Source organism: Brassica napus, chromosome A5 (genome assembly GCF_020379485.1).
Source record: "Brassica napus cultivar Da-Ae chromosome A5, Da-Ae, whole genome shotgun sequence".
Taxonomy (NCBI): Eukaryota; Viridiplantae; Streptophyta; class Magnoliopsida; order Brassicales; family Brassicaceae; genus Brassica; species Brassica napus.
Genome location: NC_063438.1, coordinates 23,011,193 through 23,030,719, shown reverse-complemented (window position 1 = coordinate 23,030,719; position 19,527 = coordinate 23,011,193). Strand labels below are relative to the sequence as shown.

The 19,527-nt window shown below is 31.7% G+C and overlaps 3 protein-coding genes across 4 annotated transcripts; 2 read left to right on the top strand and 1 right to left on the bottom strand.

Moving 5' to 3' along the window:
• The first annotated feature begins 10,116 nt into the window (after positions 1-10,116).
• Positions 10,117-12,654, top strand: LOC106345372 (histidine-containing phosphotransfer protein 4-like). 2 transcript variants are annotated; one of them, XM_048779770.1, is made up of 6 exons: positions 10,627-11,022; positions 11,134-11,264; positions 11,350-11,418; positions 11,919-11,990; positions 12,167-12,239; positions 12,399-12,654. In XM_048779770.1, the coding sequence occupies exons 1-6, from the start codon at positions 10,978-10,980 to the stop codon at positions 12,444-12,446; spliced, it is 438 nt and encodes a 145-aa protein (XP_048635727.1). In that variant the 5' UTR covers positions 10,627-10,977; the 3' UTR covers positions 12,447-12,654. The 2 variants fall into 2 exon arrangements, with proteins under 2 accessions (XP_048635728.1, XP_048635727.1); XM_048779771.1 differs by lacking the exon at positions 11,919-11,990 and having other exon boundaries at positions 10,117-11,022.
• Positions 12,655-14,552: 1,898 nt separating this feature from the next.
• Positions 14,553-16,337, top strand: LOC106452214 (GDSL esterase/lipase APG). The gene is made up of 5 exons (XM_013894271.3): positions 14,553-15,056; positions 15,138-15,268; positions 15,355-15,588; positions 15,671-15,926; positions 16,010-16,337. Exons 1-5 carry the CDS (start codon positions 14,798-14,800, stop codon positions 16,204-16,206), a joined length of 1,077 nt encoding a protein of 358 aa, XP_013749725.1. The 5' UTR covers positions 14,553-14,797; the 3' UTR covers positions 16,207-16,337.
• Positions 16,338-16,355: 18 nt separating this feature from the next.
• On the bottom strand, positions 16,356-18,923 carry LOC106452213 (polyadenylate-binding protein 6). The gene is made up of 7 exons (XM_013894268.3): positions 18,578-18,923; positions 18,163-18,475; positions 17,829-18,088; positions 17,463-17,756; positions 17,012-17,364; positions 16,863-16,925; positions 16,356-16,719 (listed from the first exon to the last, which is right to left on the bottom strand). Exons 1-7 carry the CDS (start codon positions 18,798-18,800, stop codon positions 16,516-16,518), a joined length of 1,710 nt encoding a protein of 569 aa, XP_013749722.2. The 5' UTR covers positions 18,801-18,923; the 3' UTR covers positions 16,356-16,515.
• Between the last annotated feature and the right edge of the window lie 604 nt (positions 18,924-19,527).

The window sequence follows — 19,527 nt, the reverse complement described above, 5'->3', positions numbered from 1 at the left end:
AATGAGGAGAGAGAGATAGAGTAGAGAGAGAGAGGAGATAGCGAGGTGATAGAGTCGAGAGATAGAGAGAGAGCGAGAGGAGAGAGAGAGATAGAGAGAGAAGGAGATCTCTCTCTCTCTCTCTACTCTCTCTCTCTCTCGATGATCTCTCTCTCTCTCTCTCTCTCTCATCCGCTCTCTCTCTCTCTCTCTCTCTCTCTCTCTCTCTCTCTCTCGCTCTCTCTCTCTCTCTCTCTCTCTCTCTCTCTCTCTCTCGATCTCTCTCTCTCTCTCTCTCTCTCTTCTCTCTCTCTCTCTCTCTCTCTCTCTCTCTCTCTCTGCTCTCTCTCTCTCTCGCTCTCGCTCTCTTCTCTCTCTCTCTCTCTCCTCGAGATAGAGAGAATCAATGTTGCGTTAGGAATAATTTCAAAAAAAAAAGGAACTCTAAAGTCGATTTTTACAAATGATTGTAATTCTGCCCCCATAATTAAGTTCCCTAAAAAAAATATTCCAAAGAAGCTACTCTGTGATGTTAAAGTTGTGCAATGTGTCAATATATCTCCAAATCTATATTCACACTAATCTTGATTTACTTTTTAATATTATGTTCCAATAATATGCGTCAATCTACCGCCTCTTTTGCTTCTGGAACGACCGGTACAGAATTGATATCCCCAGTGTATTGTTGGTTTTATGTTCAGAATGGATGCAACATATACCAACGGCAGCTGTGTGCATGTCTGAGGCGGTCAAACGCTTTTTTTGTGTGCACAAACTGATTATATTAAAATTAAAGGTTCCACAAGCTTAGACGATTACACCCGGAAATAAATTCGATGGGAAAACAATAAACGGAAAATACTACAACAAAATAAATGATAAATGTGTTGAAAGAGTGAAAGGACTTGGAGAGAAGCTTCACTTTAAACCCTACAACTGTTGCTCGAAACAACAAATATAGTCAAAGTGGCCAACATTGAAATACCCAAACCGTCTCTGATGAAACTCGACTGTTTGCTGACAATAAGTGGGTAACTCTAGAATCGTAGCCAAAATAGTAGTAAAAAGGTCTTGACTGCCTAAATTTGATACTGAGGCTCTGAATGATGACGAGCGAGTCAACTGCGGAACAAGTACGGTGCGGTATTAATAGTAACAAAAATATATAGGTATATAAGTATATGTAAAGATTTTTGTTACTATTCATAGCGGTGCGGGGCGGTTCGTCACCATTCGAAGCCTCGGATCACACTGGCTCTCCTTATAGATAAAAAAAACTGGGTAGGAGACCCATAAACTAAGAAGGATTCTTGGAGTTAAAACAACTTTCCATAGACGGTCAAACGCTCAAATAGATTTTCAAATACTTTTATGCCTGGTCGTTTCAAATCATTGTATCGCAGATAGTACTTTTCTCAGAAAAGTTTATGATACGTGTCTTACCGTATTCAGTTTCTCTAATATACGAGAAAGCTAGTTGAAGTGAGATACATCTTTGACCTTTTTGATTCACCATTTCATATTTCGGTTTCGAATGGCGATAAGAAAGTGTGTTAATTTTTTTTGTCAACAAAAAAAATATGTTTGGATTACACTTCTCTACTAGATAGTAACCCGGGATAAGAAGTTTATATTAATGTTAAAATTATATATTATGATTATGTATAACATTAAGTATATTTTAAGCGATAGAACTAAAAGTATGATTGTTATCATGGATGAAGAGAGAGACTTTTTATAATGGGTGCACTAATATTAAAATTTGATATATGGTGTTTGCAAGTTTGAAAAGAAGCTTTGAAAAATATTTTTTTTTATATTTCGTCTATCACGTTGTAGTAGTTACGGAGTTAGGGACTAAGAAAATTGAAAAAAGGTGGATCAATAACATATTATAAGCAAAACAATAACTGTGTGAAATAAAAAAAAAGTATAGCTCCTTTAAATTCAGAAAACATAGTTGCGTAATAAAAAAAATTGAAGGTTATTCGACCATCAAAATTGTAAAGGTTGTTCCAGATGCGACCAGCACGTGAGACTTGCTGGTGGTTCGTTTCTAGAAGTTTCTTCCCATCTTCAAGGTCGTCTAATGCATAGCTCTCATGGTGGCAAAGGTGGTGGCATTCACATGCTTATATTGCTTGATCGAGAAGACTAATACACTAAGCCGAGACGATTTATAGTGATTCAATCTCATCGAAACAGAGATCACCCCATCGAGCAGTAACAAAACACAATATGACACATTTATCTAGAAATAGATTCTCAACGTCCTCTTTCGGCAATGAGGAACGTGAGTGCTCTGCTAAATGCATGAAGGCAGGTACGGAGAAAATGGTTTTTTAATTGATACATGGCATCGTACTAAAGTTTCATTGCTTTGTCGTCTCTACGGATCTGTCGACTCAGATGGGTTACCGTTTTTAACAGAAACGTATAGAGGAATAAGGAAGCTTTATTGATGCTATGATTATATTGAAAGGATTGATAAATCAACTAATCGAATTTGAAGCTGAAGGTTTATTACGCAAAAGTGTTCGTCGAGAAAAGTGTAGATGGTATGAAGTTCTTTTAAAGGAATGCTAGTGTGAACGCATTAAATTTACTGTTTTGGTGAGAAACGTTCTCTGCGTGACACCTAAGCGTTTTACTAAATAAAAACTTCTCGTGAAGCCACGTCACCACGTCACAATCCTTACCAATAACTTTTAAGGTAAGTTTTAAAAATGCTTCTCCTTTAATATATAGGGGATCCGCTGTACTAAATTTTAAAGATTATAAAGCTTATAAACATCGACACACTGTCGAGATGCAGTTAAACATAGAAAATCACGGAGTTCTACCATTTGAGTACTATCTAAAAATTCCTAAGTACTAAGTAGCAATAAGACCGATGCAACGTCTGATTTATGTAGTACTTGATAGATTGATAAACCTTATCCACATAAGTTTCCATAAACAAATTTAAAGCCTCATATATAACAAAGATTAGATATATAGCCCCTTGATAGTGGCAGTTACTTTCATGTTTGCAATTAGAACATTTTCAACTCATTACTGTTTTACACGTATCTAATATATTAAAACAGAAGTCATGACTTCTTTCTTTCCATGTGTGATTTTTTAGTTTGGACCATTCCTAAAAAATATCATATTTTACATAAATTCATTATTATATCTTTTAATATTTTTATCTTTTTATTTGAAATACAAATGAATTTATTTAAAATGTTTTAACAAAATATTTTTAAAATCTTCTTAGAATCTTTTTAAATTTACTTTTGAAAATTAGTTAGTTTTAATTTAAATTATCATAAAATATAATTAGAAATTAAAATTGAATATAGTTTTGGTTTATAAATGAAAATTTAAATAAAATGAAATTAATTAATTTCAAAAATACATTTACTAATAATTTTTAAAGATTTTGTTAGAAATAAATATTTATTTCTATTTTAATTTTTTCAAATTTGTTTTCTAATAAAATAAAAATCATGATTTTTTGATGAATGATATTTTTATTTGGACCATCATTTAAATTTTCTATTAAATGTATATCACTAATGCTAATATATATAATATTTTTAACTACTTTAATCATAATATCTTTTATATCTTTTAATTTTTTTAAAAAAATTGAAAATTCTAACAAACTCTCTTGAAAAAGATTATAATAAGATCTTAATTGTCATAAATTGAATATAAATATTTTCAACTAAGTTTTTAATTAGTAATGAAATGTTACTAAAAGAATAAAATTATATCCTATTTTATCAATTTTATAATAATATCTATCATTTTAAAATAAAAACGTTATATTGAACAAAATATGATAAAATTATTTTAAATTGATAAGTTAACATATTTTATTTTCATAAATATAAAATATTTATGTTAAAAATATAATATATTGGTTGAACGGGTTAATATTAGTAAACTATATAATACATGTATAAAAATTTATCTTATCTTAAATTTTTTAATATACAGTAATTTATTATATAAAATTAATAAACATTAAAAAATTACTAAGAAAATCTAGCGATTTGAATTACGGATCATGATTATAATAAATTAAATACAAAATTGTTTTCATATATGTTGTTTCATGCATTAAAAAATTTAGTTTAGTAATCAAACGCAAATTCAATAGCACAAATATATAAAAAGCAACATATATATGTGATGATTTTAATTTACAGCATGAAAACTATAAAATTATCATATTTGGCATAATTATACAAATATTTAAATATGTGAGTAACATTAAAAATATATAGTAATTATGTAAAACAAATATCTATAATATAAATGTAAAAATATATTTCCGCACGGTTGTGCGGATGGAAATCTAGTCTATACTATTAAAAAGGAATCATTCTGAAAAAATCTACTTAAAAAAAGTTGTTGCACCCTTTTCTTAGATTTAAATATTTTTTTGGTCTTATCTTGTATATTTGTAACAATAAGTTAGTCAATAACATTAGTGAAATTGCATCCCATATACACAACTTTTCCCATAATTAACTCAATACCCTAAACCCCATACTATGGTATCTTTGTTCATAGACACACAGCTTATCACATCATGTGCATTTACCTATTTTCTAACTTCTTTGTGGTTTTTTAGCTAATTGACTCATAACATTATACCATAGATTTGCCTATATTTACTCCTTCCCTTTTTTGAGTTATCATATAATTGACCAAATATTTCTCTAAGATTACCTTAGTAAATTAACGTATTATTCAAAATGGTTTGGTCGACTAAAACACAAACCAAAACAATAATTGTATCAACTCTCCAATAAATTATTATGTCACCCGTCATTTTAACAGCTTGAATAATGTATTTACGTTCAGAAAATACATACATAAAATCACATTGTTATCACATTTTGATTCATTATATAAGTAGATTTATGTTTCCATATTTTTAACATGTTAGCATCATACTATATGGGTTTATCTGGTATAACACAAACTACAGTAATTACTATGTTTACTTTGTTTTCTAAACGATGATAAAACTCAAAAAAAAAATTGAGATCAACAGAGATGATTTGAATAAACTGTAAAAAAGCTCATGTTGGTATGATATGGAACAAATCGTAACAAACCATTTAACTATAATAATTTAATATAAAGCTTAAAATCTACTATTACCTTATTGATCAAATAATTTCTTATAATTTTTAGATGATTGAATATTTGAATTTAATTGAGATCTTTAGATATGATTTGGATTTTATTTAAACTAAGATTACTGGATCTTACCAAATATCTAACAACTTTGGTAAACGTAACTCTACTAATATACTTGCATCATCTCATTATTTTTCAATATACAGAAACATAAAATATATGTGAAATATAGTCTCATATTCATTATAAATGAAATAGACCAAAATATACACATATAAACTTCAAACTACCACAAATTTTCTATAATTAATGAAGATTTGCCACGGTTTAGTATAAAATTTTAAGAAGTTATTGTATCATCAAAATCAAACAGGCTTGGACATTTTACCCGGACCGAAAATCTGAAACCGGAACTGATTCAAAAATATTCGATCCGAAACCAAACCGAAAATTTAAAGTATGGATTGGATCAGAAATTCTTCTATCCAAAAGAACCTGAACCAAAAAAAAAACAAATAGACTCGACATGATAAAAACCAATTAATAACTGACTTAAAAACATGAATATTCAAAACTATGATTTTTTGTGTTCTATTTTCTATATTTATTTTATGATTTAGGTAAAATATCTTTTTACAAACAATCTTTGTTATTATTTTGTTACATTTTCAAGTAATATGAAGCTTAAAATGTAAAATCTAGAGTTTAAAAATATTTTATTTTAATTATTAATCATTTATTTTAAGTTATTTTGTAAAATTTTAAATATATATACCAAATTTCGACTAAATTTTATAGGGTTTGGGTATATCATGTACTTTTAAGATCCGAAAATACATGAATTCAATTTGGATCCGAAAGTTAAGAGTATTGTACATGTATTTTAATTATAGACCAGAACCAATCCAGACCTGAGAAAAACAGACCCGAATCCGAGAAGAACCGATCCAAACCCGAAAAAAAATTACGAATACTTATTGGATCCAAATTTCTAGGATCCAGACCCGAAAAAATTTGAACCAAACCCAACCCAAAGACCCAAACGTCCAGGCCTAAGTTTATGAATGAGCATCCGGGTACCCATCTGGGTACGAATCAGTTCTTTAGAGTATTAGAGTTTTGAGTTTTTGGGTAGGGTTCGAGTCGGTCCTCTCAGATACAGTTATGTTCGGTTCTGATGTATATAAACCTGAAAATAACCAAATAACCAATGTATCTGAAACACGTTTGTCATGTTTGTAATACTTGAATCGGCCTGATTTTAAAATTATAACTAATATATATTTACATTCTGGATATCTTAGAATACTCATTCGGTTTTTGGTTTAGGTTGTGTAATTCTTTTTTTTTAAAATCCGAATTCTTCGAGTCCTCGACATTTGGATCCAATTAGGTATTTGAAATATTTTCGGTTATGGTTCCTTTTGGAATCGAATCAAATCAAGTCCATAATTCAAATAACCCTAAAATACATGTAATTTAGGTACGTATAATAGTCTAGGTCAATTTGGATATTTAGGAGTAAAATTTTTTTTTTAAGTATCCGAAAAGCCGAAAGACGAAAAATACCTAAAATATTAATTCATATCCAACTTTATTTATAACCCAAACAAAATCCGCGCTTTCGAAGCGCGGATCAAAATCTAGTAATAGTAGTTAAAAGACCTCCAACGGTGACATTTTATGGGTTTCTTAATAATTAAAAAAAAAAAGAGAATGATAAGAGAGAGTAGAAAAGTTCTAATACTAGATGTTTTTAAATACCCTTTAAAACTATCTTGCACACATGTCACCATACAAATGAATTTACTTTTTATCAAACATTATGATTTATTTAAATAAATAAATTCTGATAAATTATTAGTTTTATTTAAATTAGGACCTTAGTGCACAATCCCAACCGTTGAGGTTGCTCTTAGAAAACTACTTTCACTCATCTCTATTTTTCTAAAATTGAAAGTACTAATTTTTCTAAAATAGAAAGTACTAATTTTTCTCTTTTATATTTAGTGGAAAATAATAATTTTTATTTTTACTATATATTTTGATCAATGTTATTTTAAAGTACTATATAATTCGGTACCAATGTTGATATGATGGTATTTTTAGTTGGGATGAGTAAATGAAAATGAATAACATGCTATGTCGGAAGACGGTCCCCTATGATTTAACGTAAACTAGGCTGTATAATTTATATTACTTTTACGATTGTGATTAGTCGTTGTCAGAGATTTATTTGCTTTTAATAATTGTATGTGATTATAACTTTTTCGGATTGGGGGGAATCATGTTCATAATATCGCAGTGTGTGATTATTCATGAAAGTGATATAGGATAAAATAAATTTGTTTAGCATATACTTTATTTAAGGGGGTGATAGATGATTGAAGTTACTGCTTTCAAAGACTGTTATTTTCGAATTTATGTTGTTAAGAAAGTGTAAATTGAGTGATAATTATGCCCAAATAATATTTGTTTGCGTGTCGGCATTTTAATATTTAACGAGTCATCTTCAATCACCAACCAGTCAACATTGTACCCTTTACAAAATACTTGATTCAGATTAGGTGCTAATAGCTCCTTGTAATAACTTTAGTGATAAAATCCTCGTATCATGTATATCCAACTAAAAATCTCATGACACCTTTCCAAAGAATATCTATCATTTTAAAAATCATTAAATATTAATCTTTCAATCATATGAAATAAATTGTGGAAAAATCTAGCGTTCTAAAGCATCACAATACTGATTTTGTCTTAAATATGGATATAAAGGTATATTATTAGCCTAGCCTATAGTCTATTATTTCTTAATAATATACTGAAACTAAATCTCTACAATATACTGAAACTACACATCTCTACATTTATTCTCTTAAAGAGTAAAATTATTTATAATTGGTATGGAGAGAATAAATAAAACTCTTGTAGTTGACGACATATATAAATCAGTAAGAAATTATCGGCAAATGAACAGTAAGCATCAAACTAATTAACATAACTAAAGATATTGATGTTGGAAAAAAAATTAAAGATATTGATACAAGATAGTGGTACAAAAATAGAGAAAGATCATTAAAATAGAAAAAGATAAGGACCTTTTAAACGATATATATATGTAAAAATCTATCATGGTTTAAACTCTTGTAGTTGACGACATATATAAATTTATTGGTAAGAAACTATGACAGTTTCTAAAAGAAAAAATATTAGTATTATAATCATGTATTTATTTTTAATTTTCTTTAAATAATAGAACCAATAATCAAGTGACAAATATTTATTTGGAGTTCTTAAAAATATCTTAAAAATTCCCAAATGAATTTTTTTGTCTCTTTTCTTTCATCAGTTTTCATTAATTTTAAATTTTTTTATTTTGAGATATTGTGTTTAGAATTTGCATATGGGCATGCTCTAATGCATTCAAACAATTTCTTTTACCCAATTGTCACAATTCTATGCATTATATTTTTCATAGTTTATAAAACATTAAAATACAAATATTTGGTATAAATTACAAAACTTAATTCAATTTTGTTTCCAGTAACAAAAAAAAAGTCAATTTTGTTTCATTATTGTTTCTGACGTATTTTCACAATTTTTGCATGTTTCTGACGTATTTTCACAAATTTTTGCATGTTTCTGATCTAATTGTTTTGGTATAAGGTACTTGTTGTTACATGGAAGGTCGGAATTAAGGAGAATAATCGAGAAGAGACATCAAACAATAACAAAACTTATATTCTAAACCCACTTCCACCAAAAGTATGTAGACAAGTTTTAAGTGAAACTTTGGTTTGGTGGGCGGAGGAATAAATAAAGCTGAACATTTGTATATGATCAATCTCTCTCATCTGTAATTCGATTTCACGATGAAGGAACATATAATGCATGTATGCATCTTTCTGTCAATCATTTAGCTCACACTTTTAGTTCAGTTTTTCCTTTTTCGATACTTGTTCCTTATTTCCAATAACATTTTTTGTCTAATTTTCGTTGCCGATATGTATCATAATTCCTCCATTCAAAAGACATATATATTTTTTTGACAACTAAAAGAAATAGTATTAAGTGTTAGAAATTAATAGATTGAATAAGAAGTACGGAACACACGCATCGGCACAAGCCCTAGCCTTTCCTTGGCAAAAAGACAAGATTTCCGCAAATCATTATATAATATTCAGTAATTAACCAAGACAGAAATGGTCATTTTATGTGTTGAGAATATAGTTCTCTTGAATTATATACTAATCTTCTCCTTTTCACTTTCAGAAAAATTCTATATATCTTGTACCTCTTTCCAAATATGTGTTTTATATAGTAACAACGTTAGCGTTAAGGTTCGCAGTTACCTGTCTATGGGATAAGTAATTGAATAAGATGATATTCGCCAATCATGAGATACTTTGATTATTTTTTAATTTTATTTTGTAATAACTATGGGCAATATATCGTCCATCCACAGTAACTAAGAGCATATAAGTTTTCTTGACATCAAGAATATATAAGTTTATAAGTTTAGACTATAGTAATTGAATGGTATCTTAATATATTACTATACATATGAACTTATGTCAAGACACTACGTACTCGAATACACTTACAATAATTAATTAAGAAGTCATATAGAGATTACAGAGATGCATAGTAATATACCAAGACACTATTCGAATAGCCTTACAAATACAACAAAAAAAAACAATTAAAAGGGTAAATTCGTGAACTAACCAAGTTCTCGATAATCATTAAGTATATAGCACCTATAATTGGAAAATGAAGTGAAAACTAAAATCATTGTATTCTTTTTTATCTTTCCAGCTATGAGCAGAAAATTGTTATACCATTTGATTATTATTCTATTTTTTGAGATAGCTAGTATAAATACCTAATATTATACTATAAAATATATGAATATATATTGATAGTTTCTTAAATAAGATTAAATTAGACTGAGTAATGAAAGAAATTTATGGGTAGACAACACAGATAAATGATTGAATACATGCTAAATTTTCAGAATCTGATTTTCCGAATTGTATAAAACTAGTAAAAAATAGTATAAACTTACTATAGAAACTATAAGAGAAAATATATTATTTTATAAATATATCAACGAAAAGAATAGAACAACAATATGTTCTATATACTATGACGAAAAATTTAATAACTATTTATTTATTTATTTATTTTTATCTGATTAAAAAAATTCAAATCATGTTATATATATTAAAATATTATACTCTTTTCAGTTGAATCTTCAAATTGATTTATTATAGAGCTTAGAAACTATTTAGGAAATAATATTGAAGGGGAAAGAAATAAGTAAAAGATAAAAATAAATAAAGAAATAGTAATATAGTCTATAATATAGAAATGATGAAGAAGAATTTTTGTTTGATTAGTTAATGAATTATAATTTGTTTAATGTATACATGATGCAATTTCCCTAAATACAGAGCATGTCTTTTTCCTTTAAAAAGAAAAAAATATTGAGGAATGCATCCATTTGTCATCGAAATAGGCTGATACTCTAACGAATACACAATTTATTTTTATTTTTGTAGCATTGTACAGAATTCATGTCCCTTACGTTGCAGGTTCCCATCATTTCTATATATATTCTCTTATCTTTTATACTTCTCCTTTTTGATGTAATGTGGAATTAATTATCAATATTCTCTCTTCCCCTCCCCTATATATATGCTCACATTTTCCACCATTTCAGTATTGCATTGCCACTCAAATTACCTAACAAAAGAAGCAAATTAAAAGATTAATATTTTCTCAGGAAGTATTCCCCCCCCCCCCCCCCCCCCCCAAAAAAAAAAATATATATATATAAAAAAAACATAAATGCAGAGGCAAGTGGCACTCATTAAGCAGTCCCTCTTTGATCAGGTTTTAAAAGTTTATTGCTTACTGTTTGTGTTCCTATTTGAACTAGTTATCAATTTTTTTCAATAAATGAAAATGAATCAATTGAAATCTAAAATGGGAAAATGCATGCAGGGATTTCTCGACGAACAATTCATGGAGTTAGAAGAGCTCCAAGATGATGTAAACCCTAATTTTGTTGAAGAAGTTGCCACATTATACTTCAAAGATTCAGCTAGGTTAATCAATAGCATTGACCAAGCGCTGTGAGTACCTTTATCCTTTTCATATTGATGTTTCTAATTGTGCACAAAATTTCAAGTTTTCTAATAAACGAGAATCACAATCCAGGGAAAGAGGATCATTTGATTTCAATCGGCTGGATAACTACATGCATCAGTTTAAGGGCAGCAGCAGCAGGTAAATATTCCCCTTAATTTTGATACACTTATTATAGAAATGAGATATACTCCATCTGTTCCTTAATGATAGACATTTTAGAAAAAAATTTTGTTTCAGAAAAATGTATTTCTTGTGTTTTCTATGAAAAAATTGTAAACTTCAAGAAAATTAATTGAATTACTATTGGTTAAAAGTTATCGAAAATTGAAAATTACAGAAAACGATATATTTATTATGGTAGTTTAATGTATTTTCTTAATATGTGTGAAAATACTGAAAAATCTATCTTTGTGGAACAGATGGAGTAGTGAGTACTTTGAATAAATTTTTAATATAAGTAAAAAGAGTGTAGCACCAGCACCCTGAAAGTTACTTCCATTCTCATTTATGATTAAATGACAAAATTTACTAGACATACTTTTATTTTGAATTATAAGTTTTAGAACTATTAAATAATAGATACTTTTGTTAGAAACGGAGTTAACAGTCACATAACGTGCATTTTTCTCTTTTTGTAGCATTGGTGCGAGTAAGGTGAAAACTGAATGCACTATGTTTAGGGAATACTGCAGAGTTGGAAACGCCGAAGGGTATCATTCCATTAACACCTGCCTACTAGCTTTTTTATACAGAAATATAAACTCACGGGGTCAAAGTGAAAACAAGTAAAACATATGGGGTTAAAACTGCAGTAATTAACCCATTGAACCTTGAACGTTTGTTGTACTTAATCTTCTCACTTATTCCATACTTGCGACGAGTGCAGATGCTTGAGGACTTTCCAGCAAGTGAAAAAAGAGCACGCAACGTTGAGAAAGAAGCTTGAACATTATTTCCAGGCAAGCCAATGATCAATTAAGCTTAACAGAATCACAACTTATGTGATGATCTTATTTTTTCAAAAAAAAAAAAAACTTATGTGATGATCTTTTATTATTTACTTTTTAATCATAATAAGTGTTTAATTATTCACTGAGTTAAAAATTTATAATGAACAGTTGGCAAGACAGGCGGGGCCTAAGGAGACAGCACGTAGGTCCAAGTAAGAGAGAGAGACATTTGAGGAATCGTCAGCGATTTTTATACTAGAAATTACTAATAAAAACAGTTCCTCAATGTACGTTATAAAGAAGATCTTGGATTTTAATATTATGTATGTTAATAAACGGTCCAAACCTCTCCTAAATTTTTTCCTTATATGGCCAATATTCTCCTTAGAGATCATATATTCAAGATTACCACTTATTCGTAGCATTTTGTCTTCCACTAACAACGGTATACAACAAAACAAACATGCATCTATCGATTCGCCTTTTACCATGATACGTTACTTTATTTCATTATGTTAGATGCACTTCAAAAGTATAGTCTTTACTGCTACTGCTACTGCTACTGCTATTGGTTATAAAAGCAAAAAGAAAAAAACACATACAAGGGTTCGATAGTTGGATGCAAACTATATAGAGCCAATACTATAACTCATTAATCTCTTTCATGAATCTAATGAGATAATACTTCTCCAATCAAGTACTCTTAGTTTTACATATCCTAGTTTTTCATACGATGAGAGTCTAACTATATAAATATAGGTCTTATGCATGGGAAAAATAAATTTAACCATACAACATTGCAAAAGTCCCATGCAGAGGAATAAATAAAACGTTTCTTCTTAGAGCATCTCCAAAAGACACTCTATAACTTCAAATATGAAGTTTTTTGCTTTCCAAAAAGGAACTTCAAAACTTCAAATTTGAAGTTTTGAATAGTGAAACTCTATATTTGAAGTTTCACTACTCAAAACTTCAAATTTGAAGTTTCATATTTTTATTTGCATTTTGGTCTCTACAATTACACATCACATTTATGATTCATAAATATTTTCTTGTTTATTATTTAATCTTTATAAAAATTACATCTCATAAATATTTTAAGTTTTGTTTATAAAATTTAAGTCAACACATAAAATTAAATAAAACTTTAAAATAAGATTTAAAATATATAAAACTAGATTTAGTAACAAAAGTATACAAAAGAAACTTAACAAAAAAAACTTTTAAAAAATTACATGAAGACATAACTATTACACAAAATTAAATATTACAACAACACTAATAGTTAGGTAAGTTTGATCCGGAACCGTCAAAATTTCTAAATATTGTCCAATTTTTTTTGTGTAACTGAAGATGGTTGTTGTTGATGATGTCTTTTCGTACAATTTTTCTTGTTCATATTGAATATATTCACAAGTATTAATATCATCGATAAAAGTTAGTCTTTTAGCAATATTTTATGTTTCTCTTTTACTTTTTTGTTCTAATCTAATGTATTACAAATATTAATATCACATGATTTCAACAATTTGTATCTTTAATCTACAAATTAAAATGAGAAGAGCCATTTTTACTTTGAAATGCACTAGTATATCATATATGCATTACGAAAATTACTTTATGAAATAATATGATTTTTGCTTGAAGTTTAATATTAATTAAGTTATTTTGTTTAAAATTTTATATTTTATATTTTAATATAATATTTTATATTTAAATATAATATTTTATTAATTAATATTGTTGTAATATGTTTATATATGTGCTAGTTATTTACAAAAGTTTTGTGAATTGAAATTAGTTATGACAAATATAAGGACCATTTTATAAAATACAAATAGTTTTGAAGTTGAGTTTGAAGTTTTGCTTTTGGAGAAGAACACCTTTAAACTTCAAATATAGAGTTTTGAAAACTTCAAAATAGAGTTCCTTTTTGGAGATGCTCTTAAAATGGTCCAACATTTGTTAAACTGCAGAGAAATATCTCAAGTTCTTCAGCGTATAGTAGACACCAGATACACAGTAACGCTGACTTTTAGAAGCAGAGAGCAATAAGTTTCTCTGCCTGGAAAAATGAAAAATAAATACAGAAGAGCCTAGTGTTGGGTAGATCTTTTACATAACCAGATGTTCTTCTTGATATTTATTGATTAGTTAACTATTTTAATGTCTAAAGCGACGTCGAACCACTCTCATTTATTAGCCCTAGCTATATCTCACTCACTACCACAACCTCCATCTTCCTCACTTTAAAGTTTAAACACACACCAGCTCATATTTATGGCATCCATGTGCACCTTTGTTTCACTTAAAAGGTAAATCAATTTAATAAAACTACGTATAAAACAATCAAAAGGAAGAACAGGCTCGTTCAATTGTTTCCACAAATCAAAAATGGTTGGAGAAACATTGAATAAGAGAGAGAGAGAGAGAGAGATACAGAGAGTTGACACAACATTGAAGTACATTAAACTCCCTAACCTCTTTGTCTTTGTGTAACCTTCTTCTTACTCTATGTATATATATGTATCAAACTGAACCATTTTCACACATACCAAAGCAAGAACATGGATCACCACATGACGTCGTGTTTGCTTCTCCTCTTGGTCTCAACCTACTCTGTTTTGCAAATTTCATTTGCTCAAGATGCTCCAACGAGTCTTTTTCCTGGAATGATAATATTTGGTGACTCTGTAGTTGATGTCGGAAACAACAACTATCTTCCAACCCTTTTCAGAGCTGATTACCCTCCTTATGGCCGTGATTTTGCTGGCCACAAACCCACCGGCCGTTTCTGCAACGGCAAATTAGCCACTGATATTACTGGTAAAAAAAGTTGTTACTTGTAGCTCAAGTTATCTTTTGAAGTTGCTTCAAACTGAAGTTCTTTGTGTTTCTGTGTTACAGCTGAGACACTAGGGTTCACTAAATACCCACCAGCTTATCTAAGTCCCGAAGCTTCAGGCAAGAACCTTCTCATTGGTGCTAATTTCGCTTCAGCGGCCTCAGGTTACGATGACAAAGCCGCTCTTCTCAATGTCAGTGACTGTTCTTCCTCATCTGATACATTTTTTTTTTTTTTTTCTCTTCTGATTTTGTGTTCCTTTTTTTTTATTCCTGGCAGCACGCGATTCCGTTGTACCAGCAAGTTGAGTATTACAAGGAGTACAAGAGCAAGCTCATAAAAGTTGCAGGAAGCAAACAAGCTGATACGATCATAAAGGGATCAATCTATCTCTTGAGTGCAGGAAGCAGTGACTTTGTTCAAAATTATTATGTGAATCCTCTTGTTAACAAATTCTACACTGCTGATCAGTACGGATCTATGCTTATTGATAACTTCTCTACATTTATCAAGGTACCATTTTACTCTCCTTTTTTTTTTTCATTCTCCTTCTACACTCCTGATCAAAACGGACTGTGAATCTTTGTGGATGCAGCAAGTGTATGCGGTTGGGGCAAGGAAGATCGGTGTGACATCTCTGCCTCCAACGGGATGTCTTCCAGCTGCAAGAACCCTTTTCGGATACCATGAAAAAGGTTGTGTTTCAAGACTCAACACAGATGCTCAGCAATTCAACAAGAAGCTTAACGCAGCAGCTTCAAAGCTTCAGAAGCAATACTCTGGTCTAAAGATTGTTGTCTTTGACATCTTCACCCCACTCTATGATCTTGTTCAGTCCCCTGCTAAATCGGGTACGTCACAAAAATGATACATAATTTTATAACATTTGCTCTAGATGATCCATGACACACATTTATCTTTATTATTTGAACAGGATTCACGGAAGCAACAAAAGGATGTTGTGGAACAGGAACAGTCGAGACAACTTCGCTCTTGTGCAATCCGAAATCATACGGGACATGCACCAATGCTACTCAGTATGTGTTCTGGGACAGTGTTCATCCTTCTGAAGCTGCCAATGAGATTCTTGCCACTTCTTTGATTGGACAGGGCTTCTCTCTCATTGGTTGATCTATTACGTTGTCTTCTGTAATCCGCTGTGTTTCTGTCAAACCTTGAGTCTTACACAGTTATTTCCCTTTTGAATTTATGTATCAAGTCCACCACTATTTACTATAAACGAATTGATGATTGATTACTTACTGCACGAAAACCAAAAGTTGAGAAACAACCACACCAGAAAACTATATACAACCAACCCTTCTTGTGGTTTGTTCGTTTGTACAAAAACAAAAGTGATTAAAAGATAGAAGTTCTTGAACGGTTCCTAAGTAGTAAGAAAAGATCAAGCCACAGCAGGAGGGGGCCGGAAGGAAAATGCTAAGCAACTTCAAGTGTTGCTAAATTCTCTGCAGCCTTCCTGTTTGGTGTCAACATTGCCATCAAATGCGATGATACTTCTTTACGTTTTTCAGCAGATGTCTTCCCTTTGGTGGAGCAAGTGCCTGCCTCTAAAGTTTTGTCACCTTGCCCCTTAAAGACCAGTTTCTGTTTAGCACCACTCTTGACAAAGGTGGTGTAACCCTGCAGAACATATCAACAACTTAGAGGTATTATTAACTTTCATCAGAGCCAGTGTTTTGAACATTTCAACATAAGAAACTCAGAGATATAAGAAAGATTCAGCACAGTTGTTGTCGTTGAAGATGAGTAAAGAAAATTCATACCGGGCGTTTGTAGACTAGTTGAACTGATCTTTTCTCCTTTAGATGAGCTTGGCCAGCGGGAACCTGAATTATATAAAAGGGAAGAGTGAATGATCATAATGCAAAAGACTGGGTTTGTGTTTGCTTTGAAGCTACAGATGTATACTTACGTAGGTAGTCATGTTTTGGTGACCCGACATCTGTGGTACCTGAGTGGCCATAGGGTAGTAGTATGCTCCAATATGGAATGGCTGCAAGTAACCATATGGGCTGCTCATAGACGATGGTGGGACTGGCTGAGCTGGTGAAGGCACAGGAAGAGCTTGCGTGTAATTGCGTGGCTGCACTCCATAATATTGCTTGTACTCCATAGATGGCGGGACCGGCTGAGCTCGTGAAGTGACAGGAGCAGCTTGCATGTAATGGCGTGATTGTACTGGATGATATTGCAGCATCCTCTTGAAGCGATCCTCCTTACGTTCAGCAACTCGAACAACGAGTGACTGTCCATCCACTAAAAATCCTGTAAGCAGTAGTAGAAATCCAGATCGAATCAGTATATATATCAGCTTTGGTTTAGAGGAAATACGAGATACGCTACGTTGTTAGTTATAGTATTACCGTGGAGCTCTCTTTTAGCATGTTTGGACTCGTCAAGGGTAGAGAAAGCCACAAAGCCGAATCCTTTACTCTTGCCATTTTCATCACGCATCACTTTTGCTGAGACTATCTTCCCATAGCTTCCAAATATATCTCGCAGCCTTGTTTCGTTGATTGCTTCACTCAAGTTCTTCACGTACAGATTAAACCAACCAACATTAAACTTGGCAACAAAGTTGTCTTTGTGCTTCTGTTTCAGCATCTCCATCCTTTCAGCTTTCCTCAAAGCCCTTCCAACAAACAACTTCTTCGTTCCTAATTACCAAAAGAATGTTCCAAAATCAGAAACTCTTGTCTAGCTAAGTGCAGGCAAAGAAGTTAAGTTACCATGTGGTTTTCCATTGAGAGACTCCACAGCTTTCTTTGCATTCTCTGGATGGCAGAAGTTGACAAATCCGAAACCTCTCGATCTTCCCATACCATCCCTCATAACCACAACACTAGACACCGTCCCACATTGAGAAAACATCGTATGGAGAAAATCCTCTGTAACACTCTCGAGCAGATTCTTCACATAAACGTTTGTGAACTCTTGATTCCCACACATAGCAGCTCTTTCATCCTTGTTAATGAACTTAGCCACAAACCTGAGAAAGAAACACACCAAATCAAACGTTCATCATCAACCTTCAGTTACTAATAAAAATCATGTTCAACTTACAGTTTCTTGCCATCAACCATAGAGCCGTGGGAGGCAAGACGAGCAGCAACAGCAGACTGCTCCGTAGCAAACTGAACAAAACCGAAGCCTTTACTCTGGCCATTCTCCTCAGCGACTTTGCAAGAAAGTATGACTCCGAAGGGACTAAACATCCGCTCTAAGCAGCTGCTAGTGATGGAGCTGTCAAGATTCTTAACGAAGAGATTCCCCAATCCACTACGACGACGGTACGCAACGTCTTTCTGAGACCACATTATCCGCATCGTCTTCCCCTTCAGATCGGTGTGGTTCAAGCACGCCATAGCATTCGACGCTAACACGATCAGAAAAGCGATTCATCATCAATCGCAAGAAAACCTAAACTAGAGATGATCGAATGAATCAACACAGAGATTGAGTTTGTTTGTTTTGTTACCGGTGATGGCGGAATCGAAGTTGACGTAAGCGTAACGCAGTGATTTGGCGGTGACGGAGTCGCGGCAGAGATGAGCGGAGACGACGGGGACAGTCAAGGAGAATTTGGCGGTGAGATCAGCCTCCGTCACGTCGGGGCTAAGATCGCCGACGTAAAGCGAAGCGAGGCTCGAGGACTGGATGTTTCCTACGGCTTGCATTTCCGTTTTCACGATCGCCGCCATGGTTGTTCGTCAGAGAGAAGTTGATGAAGAAGCAGAGAGGTCTTTCGTCGTTATGTGTGTATATGTATACACATGTATGTATAGATATATCGTTCCGTTATAACCGTAATGATAGCGAGTGAGCAGCACACGGAGGAGAGTCGCAGAGTCGGCTGTACGATTTACGTACGGAGAGTACACGCGCTGCGAGTGTGATTCTTAATATACTCGCGTAATATCAGATGACAAAATTTATTTAATTATTTAAAAATCAAAAGATTTGTATATCTGGGGCTGGGCCAGCTGGGGATAAAGAGAATTTGGTCTATGTATAGTGGAAGAAAGGCCCTTACGAACTATTTTTGGGCTTATTGGTTTTTCAGCTTTCTATTTTGGGTATGTTACTATGTAGTTTCGTATTGCATATGTATCATGTGGCTTATAGATAATGTGTATTATGGAATAAAAGTTTACTACTAGTCTACAGACAAGAATTATGCCAGAAATCCTCTTTTTTTGGTTAAGGTTACTTTGTATTGCTAAAAAACCAAAGTTTTACATAGGTTAGTTTCAGCATTTGGTGCCTTTACAAACATATTGTGAGAGAGTAAATTATTATAAAGCTCAAAGAGTATTTATGATACAGTATTGGGACAAAAGTGACATAGCTCATCTTGTATTGACTGATGCATTGTAACTTTCTAAGCTTGGGAAGAACACGTTACTTACATGATGTATCATGTAGCAA

Bases quoted from the DNA above. Each gene is read 5' to 3' on its own strand.
- LOC106345372 (XM_048779770.1), top strand. From the start codon at position 10,978: ATGCAGAGGCAAGTGGCACTCATTAAGCAGTCCCTCTTTGATCAG. The intron at 11,023-11,133 runs GTTTTAAAAGTT...AAATGCATGCAG, and splicing joins AGCAGTCCCTCTTTGATCAG to GGATTTCTCGACGAACAATT. The intron at 11,419-11,918 runs GTAAATATTCCC...CTCTTTTTGTAG, and splicing joins TTTAAGGGCAGCAGCAGCAG to CATTGGTGCGAGTAAGGTGA.
- LOC106452214 (XM_013894271.3), top strand. From the start codon at position 14,798: ATGGATCACCACATGACGTCGTGTTTGCTTCTCCTCTTGGTCTCAACC. The intron at 15,057-15,137 runs GTAAAAAAAGTT...TCTGTGTTACAG, and splicing joins ATTAGCCACTGATATTACTG to CTGAGACACTAGGGTTCACT. The intron at 15,589-15,670 runs GTACCATTTTAC...TTGTGGATGCAG, and splicing joins ACTTCTCTACATTTATCAAG to CAAGTGTATGCGGTTGGGGC.
- LOC106452213 (XM_013894268.3), bottom strand. From the start codon at position 18,800: ATGGCGGCGATCGTGAAAACGGAAATGCAAGCCGTAGGAAACATCCAG. The intron at 18,476-18,577 runs GTAACAAAACAA...TGATCGTGTTAG, and splicing joins CTTCGATTCCGCCATCACCG to CGTCGAATGCTATGGCGTGC. The intron at 16,720-16,862 runs GTATGAATTTTC...TATGTTCTGCAG, and splicing joins AACTAGTCTACAAACGCCCG to GGTTACACCACCTTTGTCAA.